Here is a 14,294-nt window from a genome sequence, read left to right on the forward strand (position 1 = left end):
TTTGAGAAAAATGTTGAAAGATCTTTCTCAAAATATTGCAGACCTGCTAGCAAGTAAAAGCCATTACCTGTACAGCTTTAGTATATCTGCTGGCCAACTGAAGTCCTAAATATACCAGAACTAAATTTATCTGCTTGCTCGCAAATATTTGTTTCCATGCACTAACTATTCAGCAGAATCAGAGCAGTTAGGGAAAAAAAGTGTCCTATCCATGTCTGTTTTCAGTAATTTCCAAGCTTGTTTCTCTCCCACAGGTCAGAGCAGGAGCAATAAACATACACTGGGGGCAACAATCTTTACAACATGGCACAAATTTACACACCACAAAGTACAGTAAATCTTTTGTGTCTGCAACCCACGCATGCTGTGCTGTGAGACATCTTAAAAGGTTCTATAAAAAGCATTTCAAATTTCATTTGTACACTATCATACCAAGAACTAAAAGAGAGCGATCCTGCAAAGAAGACATGGCTTGAATGAACAAACTGTGAATCAGAGTAAAGATCCGTTCATCAGAGTCAGGCACCTACCTCTCTCTAGACCAGATATTTGATTTTTTAGGGTCTCTCTCTCCTGTCCTGCAGCAACTTTCTTTTCCTCTGCAGCTTGTAGCTTACTCTGGAGAACACCTCTTACTTTGTTCATCTTTGAAATTTCAAGGTGCACCTGAGTCAGTTCATCTTCTCTGACCTACAGAAAGCAACAAGGAGGGAAAGTGAGAGCATCCACAGAAATAAATATGTCTGTACTTGGTGCGTATTTGTTCTATGAAATTCAGTGCCCCAGCAAGCAAAGGTGTAAGTGTTGTGGGCCACCTAGAAGATGATTAATTAATTGAACAATATAAAAAACAATTTAAACAGAGCTAGGGGAAGGAAAATTATAATAAAATCTCATGCTTTAAGGCTGAAGATAATCCAGAAAAAAAATCCCCAGACACAAACCTCAAGCGCTACTAAACAATCTTGCAGATTAAATACGGGCAGCTCTGATTTCCCTTGAAGTATTAGAGACAGTGATTGTGAAGAGAAAGAGATCCAGAGTGTGGTTCAATGGTATGGCAGCTATTTGTTATCCCCATTCTTTCTATAATTCATGGCTTTTAGAGAAAGACAAAATGTAGAGTTTATCTCATTTGCTGTACAATTAGAAGAGAAAAAAAAATCAAAACACTGCATGAAAATTAAGGAACCAGTTACCAGGAATGAAAACCAATTACTGAAACAGAAATTTGTCTGTTTTCTTTTAAGAGTTAAATATTACTTCTGCATACAATTTCACTGTTAGGTTTTACAGCCATCACAGACTACTGTGTTCCATGCAGAACCTCAGATATGTGTTATGTAAGATGATGAATCCTGGTAGGTGAGTATCACCTGGCAGGATATGAATCGTCTCAGTTCTTCCAGACAATCAAGAGATTTATGAATTCTTTCCCCGTTCAGGATGCCCAACACCACATTAGAGGCAGCTAGTGTTCATATGTTCAGTATTTTAACCCCAGTGATGATACAAAATGCAAGATATGGTTGACAAAGTAATAATATCTAATGTTTATACACTACCCTATCCCACAAATGCTCTCAACGTAGCCCAGAAATCATATGCAGGAATCATCTAATCTTCCCTCTATTGAAACTCATCTGCTTCTGAGTGGTATAAAACAATTTTTTAACAATGTAAAGTTCCGCATAGTATGACTGCAGTCAGAGAGACGCACAAGAGCTGCTCTCAAAGTAATGCTTCCCATGTCATTATGTTGGCCCATGACATCAGAGGCGGATGTTGGTGGTATGGCAGTAGACGCTGAACCTTCCCACCAATATTCCATCACATTTTGTTTCCATGTGACAGATGGCAGCAGAGGGGCAGTCTGACAAAAAGGCGTCTGACATGGAAGTGCTGACGAAGCAAAGGTGGGGCACTGAACTCCTCCATGTGGAAAAAATGACACCCACTGACATTCATCAATGCTCACTGAAGATTTATGGAGATCAAACAGTGGACGTGAGCACAGTGAGATAGTGGGTGGTGCATTTCAGCAGTGGTGACAATGAGTCTTCTCCACTGGTGCAGATATTTACAAGAGAGGCATATAAGCTCTTGTTCATCACTGGTAAAAACACACAGCTAATGGTGGTGACTATGTTGAAAAATAGCATTTTGTAGCTGAGAATTTGCTCTATCAAATAGTGTTATTGTGCTCTTTGTATTTGTTGTAGTTTCCATGGAAATAAATAGGTGTTACTTTCCGAGCAGACTATGTATGTGAGAGGATGCACACACCTTCTGGTACTTACTTTCAGTTCTGCTGTCTTTTTGTGAAGATCCTGCACTACTCCTTGAAACATTGCACTGTGCTGCTCACTCTCTTGCATAAGCTTATTATTTCTCATCTGAAATTGCTCAAGTTCCTTACTAGTTCTTTCATTCAACATCTGTTAGATTAAGAAACAATCCTATTAGTTCTTTTTAATCTGATTACAACATCTACATATACATGAAGACAGAACCTTCCATCTCCCTAGGAGATAAAAGCTGCTGCAGATTGTTGTCTGCTTAAAACCCACCCTTCATTGCTGATGAAACTACTAATGTGAAATATGAGAAATGTTCATACTGACTAGGGGAAATGATAATTTCTAATGAATAACACAGCCAGTGTCATTTTTTCTGGCAGCTTAGCAGGTCTCTCTCTCAGGTGATAGATAAATACTTTAATTCATATTAGGCATTTGGCAAGCATCATGCAACACAATCACTTGCTACATATAATTACTGAAAATCAGTATGAGATTCAAATGACTTCAATCAGTAGAGGGCAAGGGAGCTGTGTCTCTTAGTGCGCAAATTCTACATTAATATGCCAATAGCATTTATCTGGATACATGATTTGCTGAGACCAGGACCCAACCATTTTCTTCTCTAATTCGTCTTCAGTCAAAAGCTCAGAACAGCAGTTTCATGGTTTGTATGGGGTACACATACATCAATATTGGATCCACCACTGTTTTTTACTGCTTGATGAGACTTCCTCTAACAATCATTACTCCATAAGTGAGGAAAGAATGACCACCATATTTCACACTTTAAATATTAACGTGCAATAAACTGATGAAGTCAATACATACTATTCTCTTAAAAAAAACTTAAAAGAAGAGGAACAGAATATCACTTGTCCAAACGCATGCAAAAGAAAAGACCATGTGAAAATCGTTTCTCATGTTATGAATGTCAGAATTACACTGTTTCTGGGTATTCTTTGTTCAGACTTGGGCATGGGTGGCGTGAAGCCTATAGCTGCTGCACTAAACCGACTTCACTGTCATTCAAGCAATAATACTAGATTATAAATTTGAGTGGAGTAAGAGCAGGCATCACAGCCAACTACAATTCAGTTGATAAACAATAACCTTATTGTGTGGCAATAGTTGAGTCATCCCCTCTTACAGATCTCTACCCTAACTCTAGAATAGTCTACGTTTGAACAGATTTTTTGTGAAGGACAATACAGTGACTCCACAGACAACTTCACGCCACTACTGGCAATCAAAGCAGCGTAGTAGCCTGGTTAATAAGCCTAGGCATGGCACTTTATGGGAACTACCAGTTTCCAGGACAGTTTGGACAACTGAATGCTCCTAAAATAGGGACTTAGCTCAAAAGGAACTACAGAAAAGAGGATGAAGAATGCCACAGAACCAGGAACTGCAGACATCCTGATTAAAAAGAATATGGTTGTCTTGGCAGATCATGAAGTTGCTCTCATAAACTACTCAGTGATATTTGCACAGTCATAAAATAATTTAGATTGGAAAAGATCTTAAGAGATCATCAAGTCCAACCACCAACCTGACATACCAAGTTCATCTCTAAACTATGTCCCCTAGTGCTGCTTCCACATGTCTCTTAAATACTGCTAGTGATGGGGACTCATCACTTCCCTGGGCAGCCTGTTCCACTTGACCACATTCTCCATGGATATATTATTCCTAATATCCAATCTAAACCTTTCCTGGCAGAACTGAAGTCTGTTTCTTTGCATCCTACCACCTGTCACATGAGAAAAGGTGACAGCCTCCTTAGTGTAATCTCCTCTCTGACAGCTGTAGAGAGTGATGAGGTCTCCCCTCAGCCTCCTTATCTCCAGACGAAACAACCCTATTCTCCTCAGCTGCTCCTCATAGCATTTGTTTTCTCATTATTTCACCAGCTTTGTTGCTCTTTTCTCTGCATGCACTTGAGCAACTCACTATCCTTCTTGAAGGCAGAAGTTCAGATAAACAATCAAGTGTATTCAGAGAAACCATCATGTTCTCTTTATCTTTTATGCGAAGTATTTTACTAAGAGTCCACGTTGAAAAAAAATTTCACAAACTTCTACCCTCACTAACTCAGAGACCCAAAGGGAAGAAAAAGCTATAAAAGCCATAAATTTACTAGATACACACAACTCCCAAGAAAGTTTCCCTTGAGGTAGGACTGTTATACAGTGATGAGATCTCTCCTGCCATTTACTGAAATTGCTTCTCTGTGAGTTTCTCAAAGTCAGGGGAAATGGACTGACAACCTGAAAATTCAGACTCTTCCAGAACACTACGTTAGTACATTTCCAGATAAAGTTTTTGGAAACAGAGCAGGGAATATCAATCAAAAAGGTTTACGAAGACAATTCTCTGGCCTTTGACAGAAGCACTTCCACAAGCTTGAGAGGTAGGTGAAAATTATTGTGACATAGAAGATAAAAGGGATCAGACTTAAAATGGCTTTCTTTACCCATGCCACTACAGTCAATCAGTGGCAAAACTGACAATATACACCAGAAGTCCAGCTTGGCAATCTCCTGTTACTATAATTAGTTCATCCATGCTTCACAGACTTTCTCTCATTTGCTGTCATCTTTTCAGGATGAGATGATCTCTAATTATATCATTGTGCTTCACTACTGATTTCTGTGAGGAATTTTATCTGAAATCTGTCATCTGCCTTCAAATATTTATTTGTTTTAAAAATTACATAAAAATAACTATTTAATAAAATTTATTGACTTAAAATAATTTCCCTCCATCTCCCTTCATGAAAATCAAATTTCTTCTTATTTTGAAATCTGACTCTAACCTTAGACCTGATGAAAAGCATGCCAGGTACCCTACCTTCTGCTCTTTTAGGTGCTGTTCCATTTTCAGTTGCTCCTCTTTGTTCTTTTGTATACATTGCTGTAAATTCTTGATCTCAGCTTGCTTATTAATGATTTCAGCTTGAAGATTTTTCAGCTCCTTATCCATTTTTTCTTTATTTCGAGCTTCTCGTGATACTTCATTGTTACGCATTTGGATTTCTTGCTGAAGCTGTAATAATAAAGAAGACAAAATTTTAAGTTCTGTTGCCTTTTATTTAGGAAACAAAGCCTCTCACTTCTCATGCTTAATGTTAAAAACAATGGCTTCTACTGTACCCACTACTACGCAAAACATTCTACTGCACAGATCTGAGAAGTAACTATGTTCTCTAATTGCTGAACTAGAAATTCTGTATGAGGTAATCTATTTATTGATGGCAAGAAATTGTTAAACACTGATCAGTTCATCCATGCAGAAGGGTCTGATAGAGTTCAGGTACACAAAGCATCCTTCAGGAGATGCAGTGGCACAAATGTATTTTCTGTTACAACTTATTTGTAAAGTGGTGCTTTTTGAATGCAGGGTTAAAACTGACTTGGACTTAATGTTATATTGCAAGGATTTTTTCTACCCCACCAGCAGAAATACTGATAAAGGAAAGACACAGGTGTCAAAGCAGTTTTTTTTCTTCACAATTGCTCTCAATATTTCTGCTCTCCAAGTTCCTCAGCAGAAACTTCGAAAGAAGTTTTCTCTGATATTTGATAACTTTCTTGTGACTTCTGCTCTCTCTCTCCCCAAAAATGTGATGGAGCAGAATCACCAGAGAATATCTATAGAAGATTGATCCACATGGAAAAATCCAGTTCAGACAGGGGCCAACAATTGAAAAATGCTCTTCATTTAATGATTCTTCTCCCTGTTAGCCCACAGATGAAAAGTTGCCAGAATTGCCAGAGTCTTCAACGGGCTCTTCAAAAAAACATTGTTATTTAAGCAGTCTGAAGTGGAGAATAGAAAGTGGTTCTACGCACTGTAACAATGCTGAAAATTAAAGGCCTGATGAAGTAGGTATCAGAAGATTAAGGTTGGCAAGATTCAGTAAGATTTGATGGGAGTTTCACTTCTTCTTTTCTCACGTACCTGCAACGCAGTCAGAAAAACAAGCATTCATATTCTCTTGTATTACGTTCCCAGATAAGTGCTTTAGAAACAGAAAATACTACTGTGTATGGAATGCAGGTTCATCCACCCTTCCCTATTTGTGATTAATGAAAACTGCAAGCTAACTGCTGCTTCCATGTCTTTTCTATTCTTTAAGTGTTCTTCTCTCCTGGTGTCTTGCTCCAGCCCCTATTTATGTTCTTCTTTACATTCCTTTATTCTTCACTGTTGCATTTTTATGTTGATGCATCAGTTTTCTGATCTTCCATTCTTCTCTACTTCCTCTCCATTCAGTGGGTATCCTATTGATCCTGTTTTCTGTATCTCTAGCTGCTATACACATTTAGAGAAAGCTATACATATTGTTCAATAAAGAGGCCTGTCTACTCAGATGTTCAGAAAAATTGAAAGCCTAACTTAAAGAGCAAAGAAAAGCTGAGGTAGAATGTGACTGCTCTGTACAGACAGTGGCAAAGTGAACAATTATTTAAGCTCAAAACCAGCAGGTAGAAATCAGTGTAACAAAGTATGTAACCATTAGAAAAGTGAAATTTTGAAAAAGTTCCCCAGAAGCAGTACAGAAAAAGAGCCTAATCAGCTTTTAAGTCAGATTTTGATACGTTCTTAAAAATGATTGTATGGCATCATACAACAGCCACCACTGACAGAAAGTGAACAAGGATCAAAATTCCAGGTCTATGTTTTAAGTGGTTCTTTGGAAGCACAAGGATTTACAATGCAGAAAAGAAGCAAACAAACCAAAAAGGAATCACCAGTATGAAGGATTACTATGACATTGGCAGAGGAACTCTGGCTCAAGTCAGGTTACTGGGGAGCTATGGAAGCATCTGGTACGTGAAAATACATTTTTTTCCAAGGACATGGCCAAGAAATAGAGAAAAATATAAAAATAATTCACAACAGACTCTTCTCTGAGCATTCCTGAAAAAATTCTAGATGTGGAAGAATAGGCAGTAGTATATTAGTCGATGGAGATCAACTGCAGAAGTGGAAAATGGCTTACGACAGAGCTTAAGATCACCACTGGTGAGCCGTACTGACCTGCATAACAGCTTGATCTGCCTCATTCTTTGCTCTCTCTGTATCCTGCTGCTGCTCTGTGGCTTGAGTTAGACTTTGACGTAACTCCACCACCTCTGACAAGAGCTGGTCTCGCTCCTTTGTTATCTCTTCTTTGTATTTTATCAAATCACTGATGCTGGAAGTAAGGAAACCATAGTTAAGCAGTGGCATGTGCCCTTTCTGTTCTTCCTCCTACACCAGAACAAGATCCTTCGTGAAAAAGAGTAGCTTAAAAGTCTGTTTCACTTTAAACTCTTCAACACTAGTCCAAAAAATCACTCTTGTTTTATCCCATTGTCATGTTTAGTAGAGTTGGAAACATCCAGAGATGAGTACGCCCCATACATAGCCAGAACACATAATATAAAAACATTTACACAATGTGAATATTGCAATCCAGAATCAGCTGGTTCAGCTATCAGACCAGCAATCTCAGTAGAAAGTACACAGGTCCTATGGGGCAATATATTCTATTTCACCTTTGAGTTCATAGTTAACGTTAAAGCATAAGAACAACCTGAGGACTTGTCTATAAAGGCAGCTTTTGGAAGGTGTTTAAAATTGACAGGTCCTCAGGATCATAATTATTTGTACACCGTAGTAGCTAGAGGCTCCACCTGAGACTAAGTCACTCTATCCTAGTGGCAGCATAGTTCAACTGTTCAACTGAAAAAAAAATTAAGTGTATGAATATATACAGCCAGTGATAATGCCTAACAAAACTGGGAACAGAAGAGAAGTCTCCTGCCTATTTTTCTCATCTACTGGGCCCTGCTGCCATTGTATGTTAAATTGTTGACAGAATCAACAGAATACTGAGAGACACCGTATGTTGAAATGCTGCTCAGATAAAACATTGGGACCATTACTGAGAAAGTGCACACTACTGTTTTTTCGTTTTCTCAGCTTAATTCAATGCTAAATGAACTCACTAACAGTGTGATTCTGTACTTGTTCACTGCATAAGCAGATGGACAAATAAACGTGCACTCATGAGAAAAGTAAAACGGAGAAAAGACCTCTGTCTCTGATTTCCAGTGACCTTGTAGTGTATAAGTGGCTAAACAAGGTGCAGAATGATAGAAAATCAGATCAGGCACTTGTTCCTTTTAGGGAAAATTTACTTGTATTCCTGACTGGAGGACAGTCCAGATCTCTGCTCCACTGAACTAGTTAGGCGTGCAATTTCCTCTTGTAGTGAATGAATTGTTTCCTTTGCTTTTTGTTCCTTTTCATAGGCTGCATCCACCATTTTCCAGGCTTTTTCAATCTCCTAGGAAAAAAAAAAAACAAACAGAAAACAGAAATTAAATTGGGTGGAAAAGTAACAACAAATTAAAAATTAATTACCTTGCATTTTGGTTAATTAAGAAGCTAGATTTTCATGCCTTTTCATGCTCAGATTCACAACGGTTTCCTTCACCGGTTGTCTTTTCACTGGAATGAGGGCATTTCCAGCCATTCAGACAATGTCAGTTTACACCACAAAAGCTCTTAACACATTTTCTCTAACACATAGATTGGAATACTATCAAATCCCACTCTTGGAGGTTTTGGTCCTCTAAGTCCCACTAATTTCTAAACATTTACTGAAAACTCAGTGCCTACAAAATTCCCCTGTCCTCCATCCAATAGCTCAGTTATGTCTCTAAAAAAAACTTACTAGCTGTTACAACAGTGAACATCCACCTTACTATTTATCAGAGGATGAGAAAGAGATGCTACTTTGGGCCTTGCTACCTCTTTGTTCCTTTGCATTTGTGAGGACCTAGAGCATTTTGGCTTTAACTACATATTTAGACAAGCCACAATTCTCATGCTAAACTTCAACACGTGGGATTATTTGAATGCCAGAGTCACCATCCCACGATTTGATATCAACAAGCAGGAATAGCAAATGAGAGTTTGCTTAATTTTCTAACTTCCTCCGCATTTCTCCCCCTTGAAATAGATCCTTAAGAATCACATAGCAGGCTTGTTCCTTGCCAGGTTCAAACCATGCTCTGAGTAGTCCTGGAATTTTTTTTTGCACTGAATCAGAAAGCATATATACAAATTCATGGGAGAAGTGTCCCCAAAGAAGATACTACTTTTGACCCTAGAAGTTCCTGAACAGCAAATCACAGCATGCTGTCCTGTCTCTCATGCTTTTTTCTCACCTGGCTGCTGACAGAGTGTTTGACTTCATGGACTTTAATGAATGTAGATTCCAAGTGTGGCTCTGCAACTCTACATTACCTTTAGGACCTCTCTGAGTAGGATCAGAGAGAAGCGTAATTCCATCACAAAATAACATCCCTTTCAACTTCTATTTGTATCATACAAAAACAGAGCTGTGAAAAAAATTAAAATACCTCCACAATGAATAATATCTGATAACTGCCCAGAGGAGTTGTGAATGCTCCATCCCTGGAGGCATTCAAGGCCAGGCTTCATGGGTTCCTGCTCATTCTGATCTAGTGGTTGGCAACTCCGGGCATGGCAGGCGGACTGGAACTAGATGATCTTTGAGGCCCCTTCCAACCCAAGGTATTCTATGACAACTTGATGATAATTTATATCAAATTGTTTACAGCAATTCCTTATTTGAATTAACATCCCCGGTTCTAAGAGTAAACCTACCTAACATTAAGTTAGAAATAATGACAAGCTATGTTATGGTATATGGTTAACATATATATTGAGATCTTTCAAATTGAATAAATCTAGTGCTAAGCTGTTTACGGCCTCAATTAAAAACTTAAAGTCATTGAACGAGCAGAAACAGACTACCAGAATTTGCTGAAAGGCTAACACAGAATATAACATCTGTAGCCTCTTCAAGATAGAGGGAGAATATGTTTTCATGTTAGCTATTCAATTAGTTCAGCATATCCAAATTTGAGAAACCAGATGGAGCTTAAAGATCAGGAATGTTTGTCCTTTGGCTTTTTTTTTCCAGACTAATAATAAAGAGTTAAATGGTGGGTTTTACTTGTTCCGAAATTCTGAAGATTATAATCAACAAACTGTATTTTCATTACTTAGCAAATTACTTAGTTGAAAATCTAGTTTGAAAAATATGCTTTTCAGTTATGTATCAAGCATACTTAAAACAGTTTTTAAATACTAAAGTCAATTTTTTACACATTTAGAGTTCTAATTTCCATTTAAATGCAGCAATGACCTCACAAACTTAGATATAATCTAATAGGTAATAAATTTTTCACTCATTACTCTTACATAAAAATATTAAATTATGAATTTAAAATAAATGCACGCTAGGCTGAAATAATGGTATAAAGAAATAGCGTATCATCTTGGCTGGCAAAAAAGCATAAAATATAGCTGTAAACACGTGTTTCAGGTGTGCCAACCAAAAAGAGACAACCAATCTTTCTCTAGAAAAATGCAAATGGAAAATAAGATTAAAGCTGATTACTTAAAATCAAAGCCTCCTGCTGGCTGATTAAACTGTGATTAAAATTGGTTAATTAAATCATTCTAATTGGAGTTTGGGGGGGATGGAACTGGTGAATAATATCAGTAAGCCCTTTGAGAGGTCTTACTGGCTTTAGTGAGTCCTTAGGCCTCATAACTGTACTTTGCTTTGGTGAGAGTCCACAGAAGTGGTGCCCTGAAGTCAGTGAGGCCATTCAGACAAGCTGTGATCGCAGGAAACCCTGTGCTGAACTTCTTGAACTGTATCTTGCTCTTGATGTATGTCAAAACAACTTTTATCAATTGGGTTAGCATATACAGAGGATGATGACATCATTAAAAGGCAAAATATAAATTAAAAAACTGCTACAGACTTCAGCATCAGCCAAACTGGTCTCCATTGTGACAGTTTCCTTTGTTATTTCTTTTACTTTGAACAAAGAATACATAGATCTCTTCCTTTAAACTCAATACTAGAGAGGAGGATATTTCTGAAGGTGGATGCTTTAACTGAAAAAAAACAATCACTTTATTACTTAGTGGAGAGGGGAACTGAAAGAATGCGGAGTGCATCAGAATCACTGAGTAACTGCAGTACATATATAGGTACATGCAGTTTCTTGTATAATTAAAGATGGAAGTAAGCCGGATGTTTGCATTTAGAATCAGCCAAAAATTTTGGATAAGTACTCTGGAAAGTGTGAAGCAGAATTCATAAAGTGTGACTGTTTTACTTTATTTTCCTTAAATAGACCCAAAGATCACAATTCTGTGATTATGTGATCACATCAGTGATTTGAGAATTTATGAAATGCTTTCTTAGTACACTGGATTGATTCCCTTGAAAACTGAGAACTTGGTAACTCAAAGCAGGGCAGTACAAGCTCCTACAAATTCTCATTCTGGTGTTCTTCCAGTGCAGCCCTATAGATCAGTTTCCCTAACAGTGAAAGAGAGAATTGTATTTCCCTAGGGTTCAGCCTGGCCCTTAGCTTCTCTGACATGACTATAAACAGCAGACTATTATGTCCAGTTTATTAAAACTACAAAACAAAGCACTGAACAGCCCTCAGACAGTAACAGCTATTGATTATTATTGACCTCGGTCCTACCAGCAATTGATTTGCGCACTTAACCCCTGCCCCTAAACAAATCCTACTGATTACAAGCAGGCTCCACGTGAAGAAAAATACTACCTCTGCAGCTTGGTTGAAACCTTTATTTGTATATGAACTAACAACACACAAAAGCAAACCTATAAACCTGTTACCCTGATGACCCATCAAGTCACCAAGACTGAGGGCCTTAATTTGAAGCAGGTATACCATTCTTAGAGGAACAGCCCCACTGGGATTCTCTTATCACTTGCAAATAATGAAACACTGGAACAGATTATTTGTCTAACTCACTCCTGTAGAACATCATATTCGCTATTTGAGCACTTGAACCTTCCTCAACATCTGCCTTAAGCACCTGTGAAAGATATTTTTTGAATGTTGGTAAAACTGTAGTAAAATACTACAGCTGTAATGGATCTTCTCTTCAAAAAGAAGAGTAACATGAAATAAGAAGGATAATGCCAGTCAAATCCCACAAAATGACATGAATCTTAAATAACATCCAAATAATTCTGGAATGTTTAAGAGAAAGACTAGTTCTCACAGCCAAACTGAAAAGTATCAGTGCTGCTTACATGGTCCATAGCATGCAACTGGAATTTAAATGTCACATGCTGTGTTTTGCACATTGCTTCCAATAGGATCATATTGTCAAGCAGCTTTTTCACTACAAAATCACCTAGCTGCTCCAATAGTAGGTTCTACTGTTAAGCCATAACCCACCTTGCTTCAAATCAGCTGCTGACATTGTAAAGGAGCTCATTATATCCTACTCTTCCACTCTTCAGTTTTGTAACATTACCAAGACAATGTTGCCTCAGCTTGGGAACATCTTGAAGGATTGTCTTTGCTACTGTTCATACTCGGAGCATAGCCACGTAATAGAAAACGGTAAGGACCATTGCAATCCCTGACTGCCACCTACCAGATTTTGATTAGCAGCAGTGAAAATCAGTAAGATTTTAAGTGGTTTTCTCCCTTCCTGAGGATGTTTTGAGCATTGCCACAGGCTAGCAAGCTGCAGCCATAGGATGACAGAATAAATACAACTAGCAGTGCTGAGTGTTTATTTTCTTCATAATTCTATGGATAAGAAAAATCATGTTAAATAACTTCTATTTCTGTAGCGTTCTTAGAATATTTCCTATTGTTACACTGAATTTATTTTAATGGAACAAAATAAGTCTATAAAGAATGTTAATCACTATTTTCAAGCATTTAACAGCAATCTACTCTCCTATCCTTAGAAGATAACACTTTATTGCAAGGCATGTAGGTGTCTCATCTAAATGAGAAACTAATGCCAACCTAGGTACCACAACCTAAGCTTTTAAACAATCAGGAGGAAAAAAAGCTCAAAGTACTATTTTCTGATCATTTGACCAATTTAGGTTCATGGTAGTCAAACCTCAGTGCAAGGCTAAAAACATTGATTATTCTTTAGCAAGTCAAGCACTTTGACTGCATTCAAATCGATAATAACAAAGAACACAGAGTAAATTGGTGAAGTGACATTGAAATGCTATATAGGATTCCTTTTCAGAAACACCATGAAACATCTACAATCCATATTTCAGCATGTAAGTAGATTTTTCATATTCTGGCAATAATTAGCACCCAAGAAGCACTTTGAAAATATTAACGATTCCAGTTTCAAGAATTGAGTAAGTTGGAAATGCAGATATGCTATTTTACAGATATGGAAGTGCTAGTACTACTGAGTAACAGAAAGCCAATAAAGTCAACTTATTTGCATAGGTCTAAAACTAAATACAGAATTCGACTGAGAGGAGTGAAAAATACCAGGCTAAGAAAACAAAGCAATCAGTAGCAAAGCAGAGGTTAAGGAACTGGAGATACTAGCCCTACACTTGATCCCCCATTTAGTTCTTTATATAAAATAAAGTGTTCTTGTAGACGGTTTTCTTACTACCAAGTTTTTCATTAATAATTTCATGTTATATTTAATTCTATTCAAAACTTTACCATCTTCATTGATGTTATAGTTCCCCGATCATCCTTAGAGAGCTTTGTGAGAGCAGCTACTTTAGATGAATTCACCACAAGTTCAGCATTCAGCTCCCTGCATTTTTCCATGAGACGCTTTTCATTTTCATGAGACTTCTTCAAAACAGCATGGAGCTTTTCATATTCTGTTCGAAATTTTTCCAGAGTGTTATCTCCCTTAAGTAGATTGATGACTTCTTGGAAGTCTTTTTCCAGTGCTTCAAAAGCACTTTCTTCTAGATACATCTTTGCAGACTTTTCCTGAAATAAATGAGATAGATAATCAATTAACGGGAGGAACTGAACATTTTGCTTTTGACCTCAAAATATACAAAAGCAATATATTGAGTGTGTAACATCTCCTAAGAAATCAAGTCAAAAA

At 37.5% G+C, this 14,294-nt stretch overlaps 1 protein-coding gene across 3 annotated transcripts in view; it reads right to left on the reverse strand.

The window, feature by feature from the left end:
- Positions 1–14,294, reverse strand: part of CFAP58 (cilia and flagella associated protein 58) — a 57,022-nt gene that overhangs the window by 41,115 nt on the left and 1,613 nt on the right. For all 3 annotated transcript variants that reach the window (XM_021400008.1, XM_021400010.1, XM_021400009.1), the window contains exons 2-7: positions 13,892–14,173; positions 8,492–8,640; positions 7,347–7,503; positions 5,154–5,348; positions 2,301–2,438; positions 531–690 (exon numbers count right to left, since the gene is read on the reverse strand). In XM_021400008.1, the coding sequence (XP_021255683.1) occupies positions 531–690; positions 2,301–2,438; positions 5,154–5,348; positions 7,347–7,503; positions 8,492–8,640; positions 13,892–14,173 (1,081 nt within the window). The remainder of the gene's footprint in view (positions 1–530; positions 691–2,300; positions 2,439–5,153; positions 5,349–7,346; positions 7,504–8,491; positions 8,641–13,891; positions 14,174–14,294) is intronic.

Source organism: Numida meleagris, chromosome 5, assembly GCF_002078875.1.
Source record: "Numida meleagris isolate 19003 breed g44 Domestic line chromosome 5, NumMel1.0, whole genome shotgun sequence".
NCBI lineage: Eukaryota > Metazoa > Chordata > Aves > Galliformes > Numididae > Numida > Numida meleagris.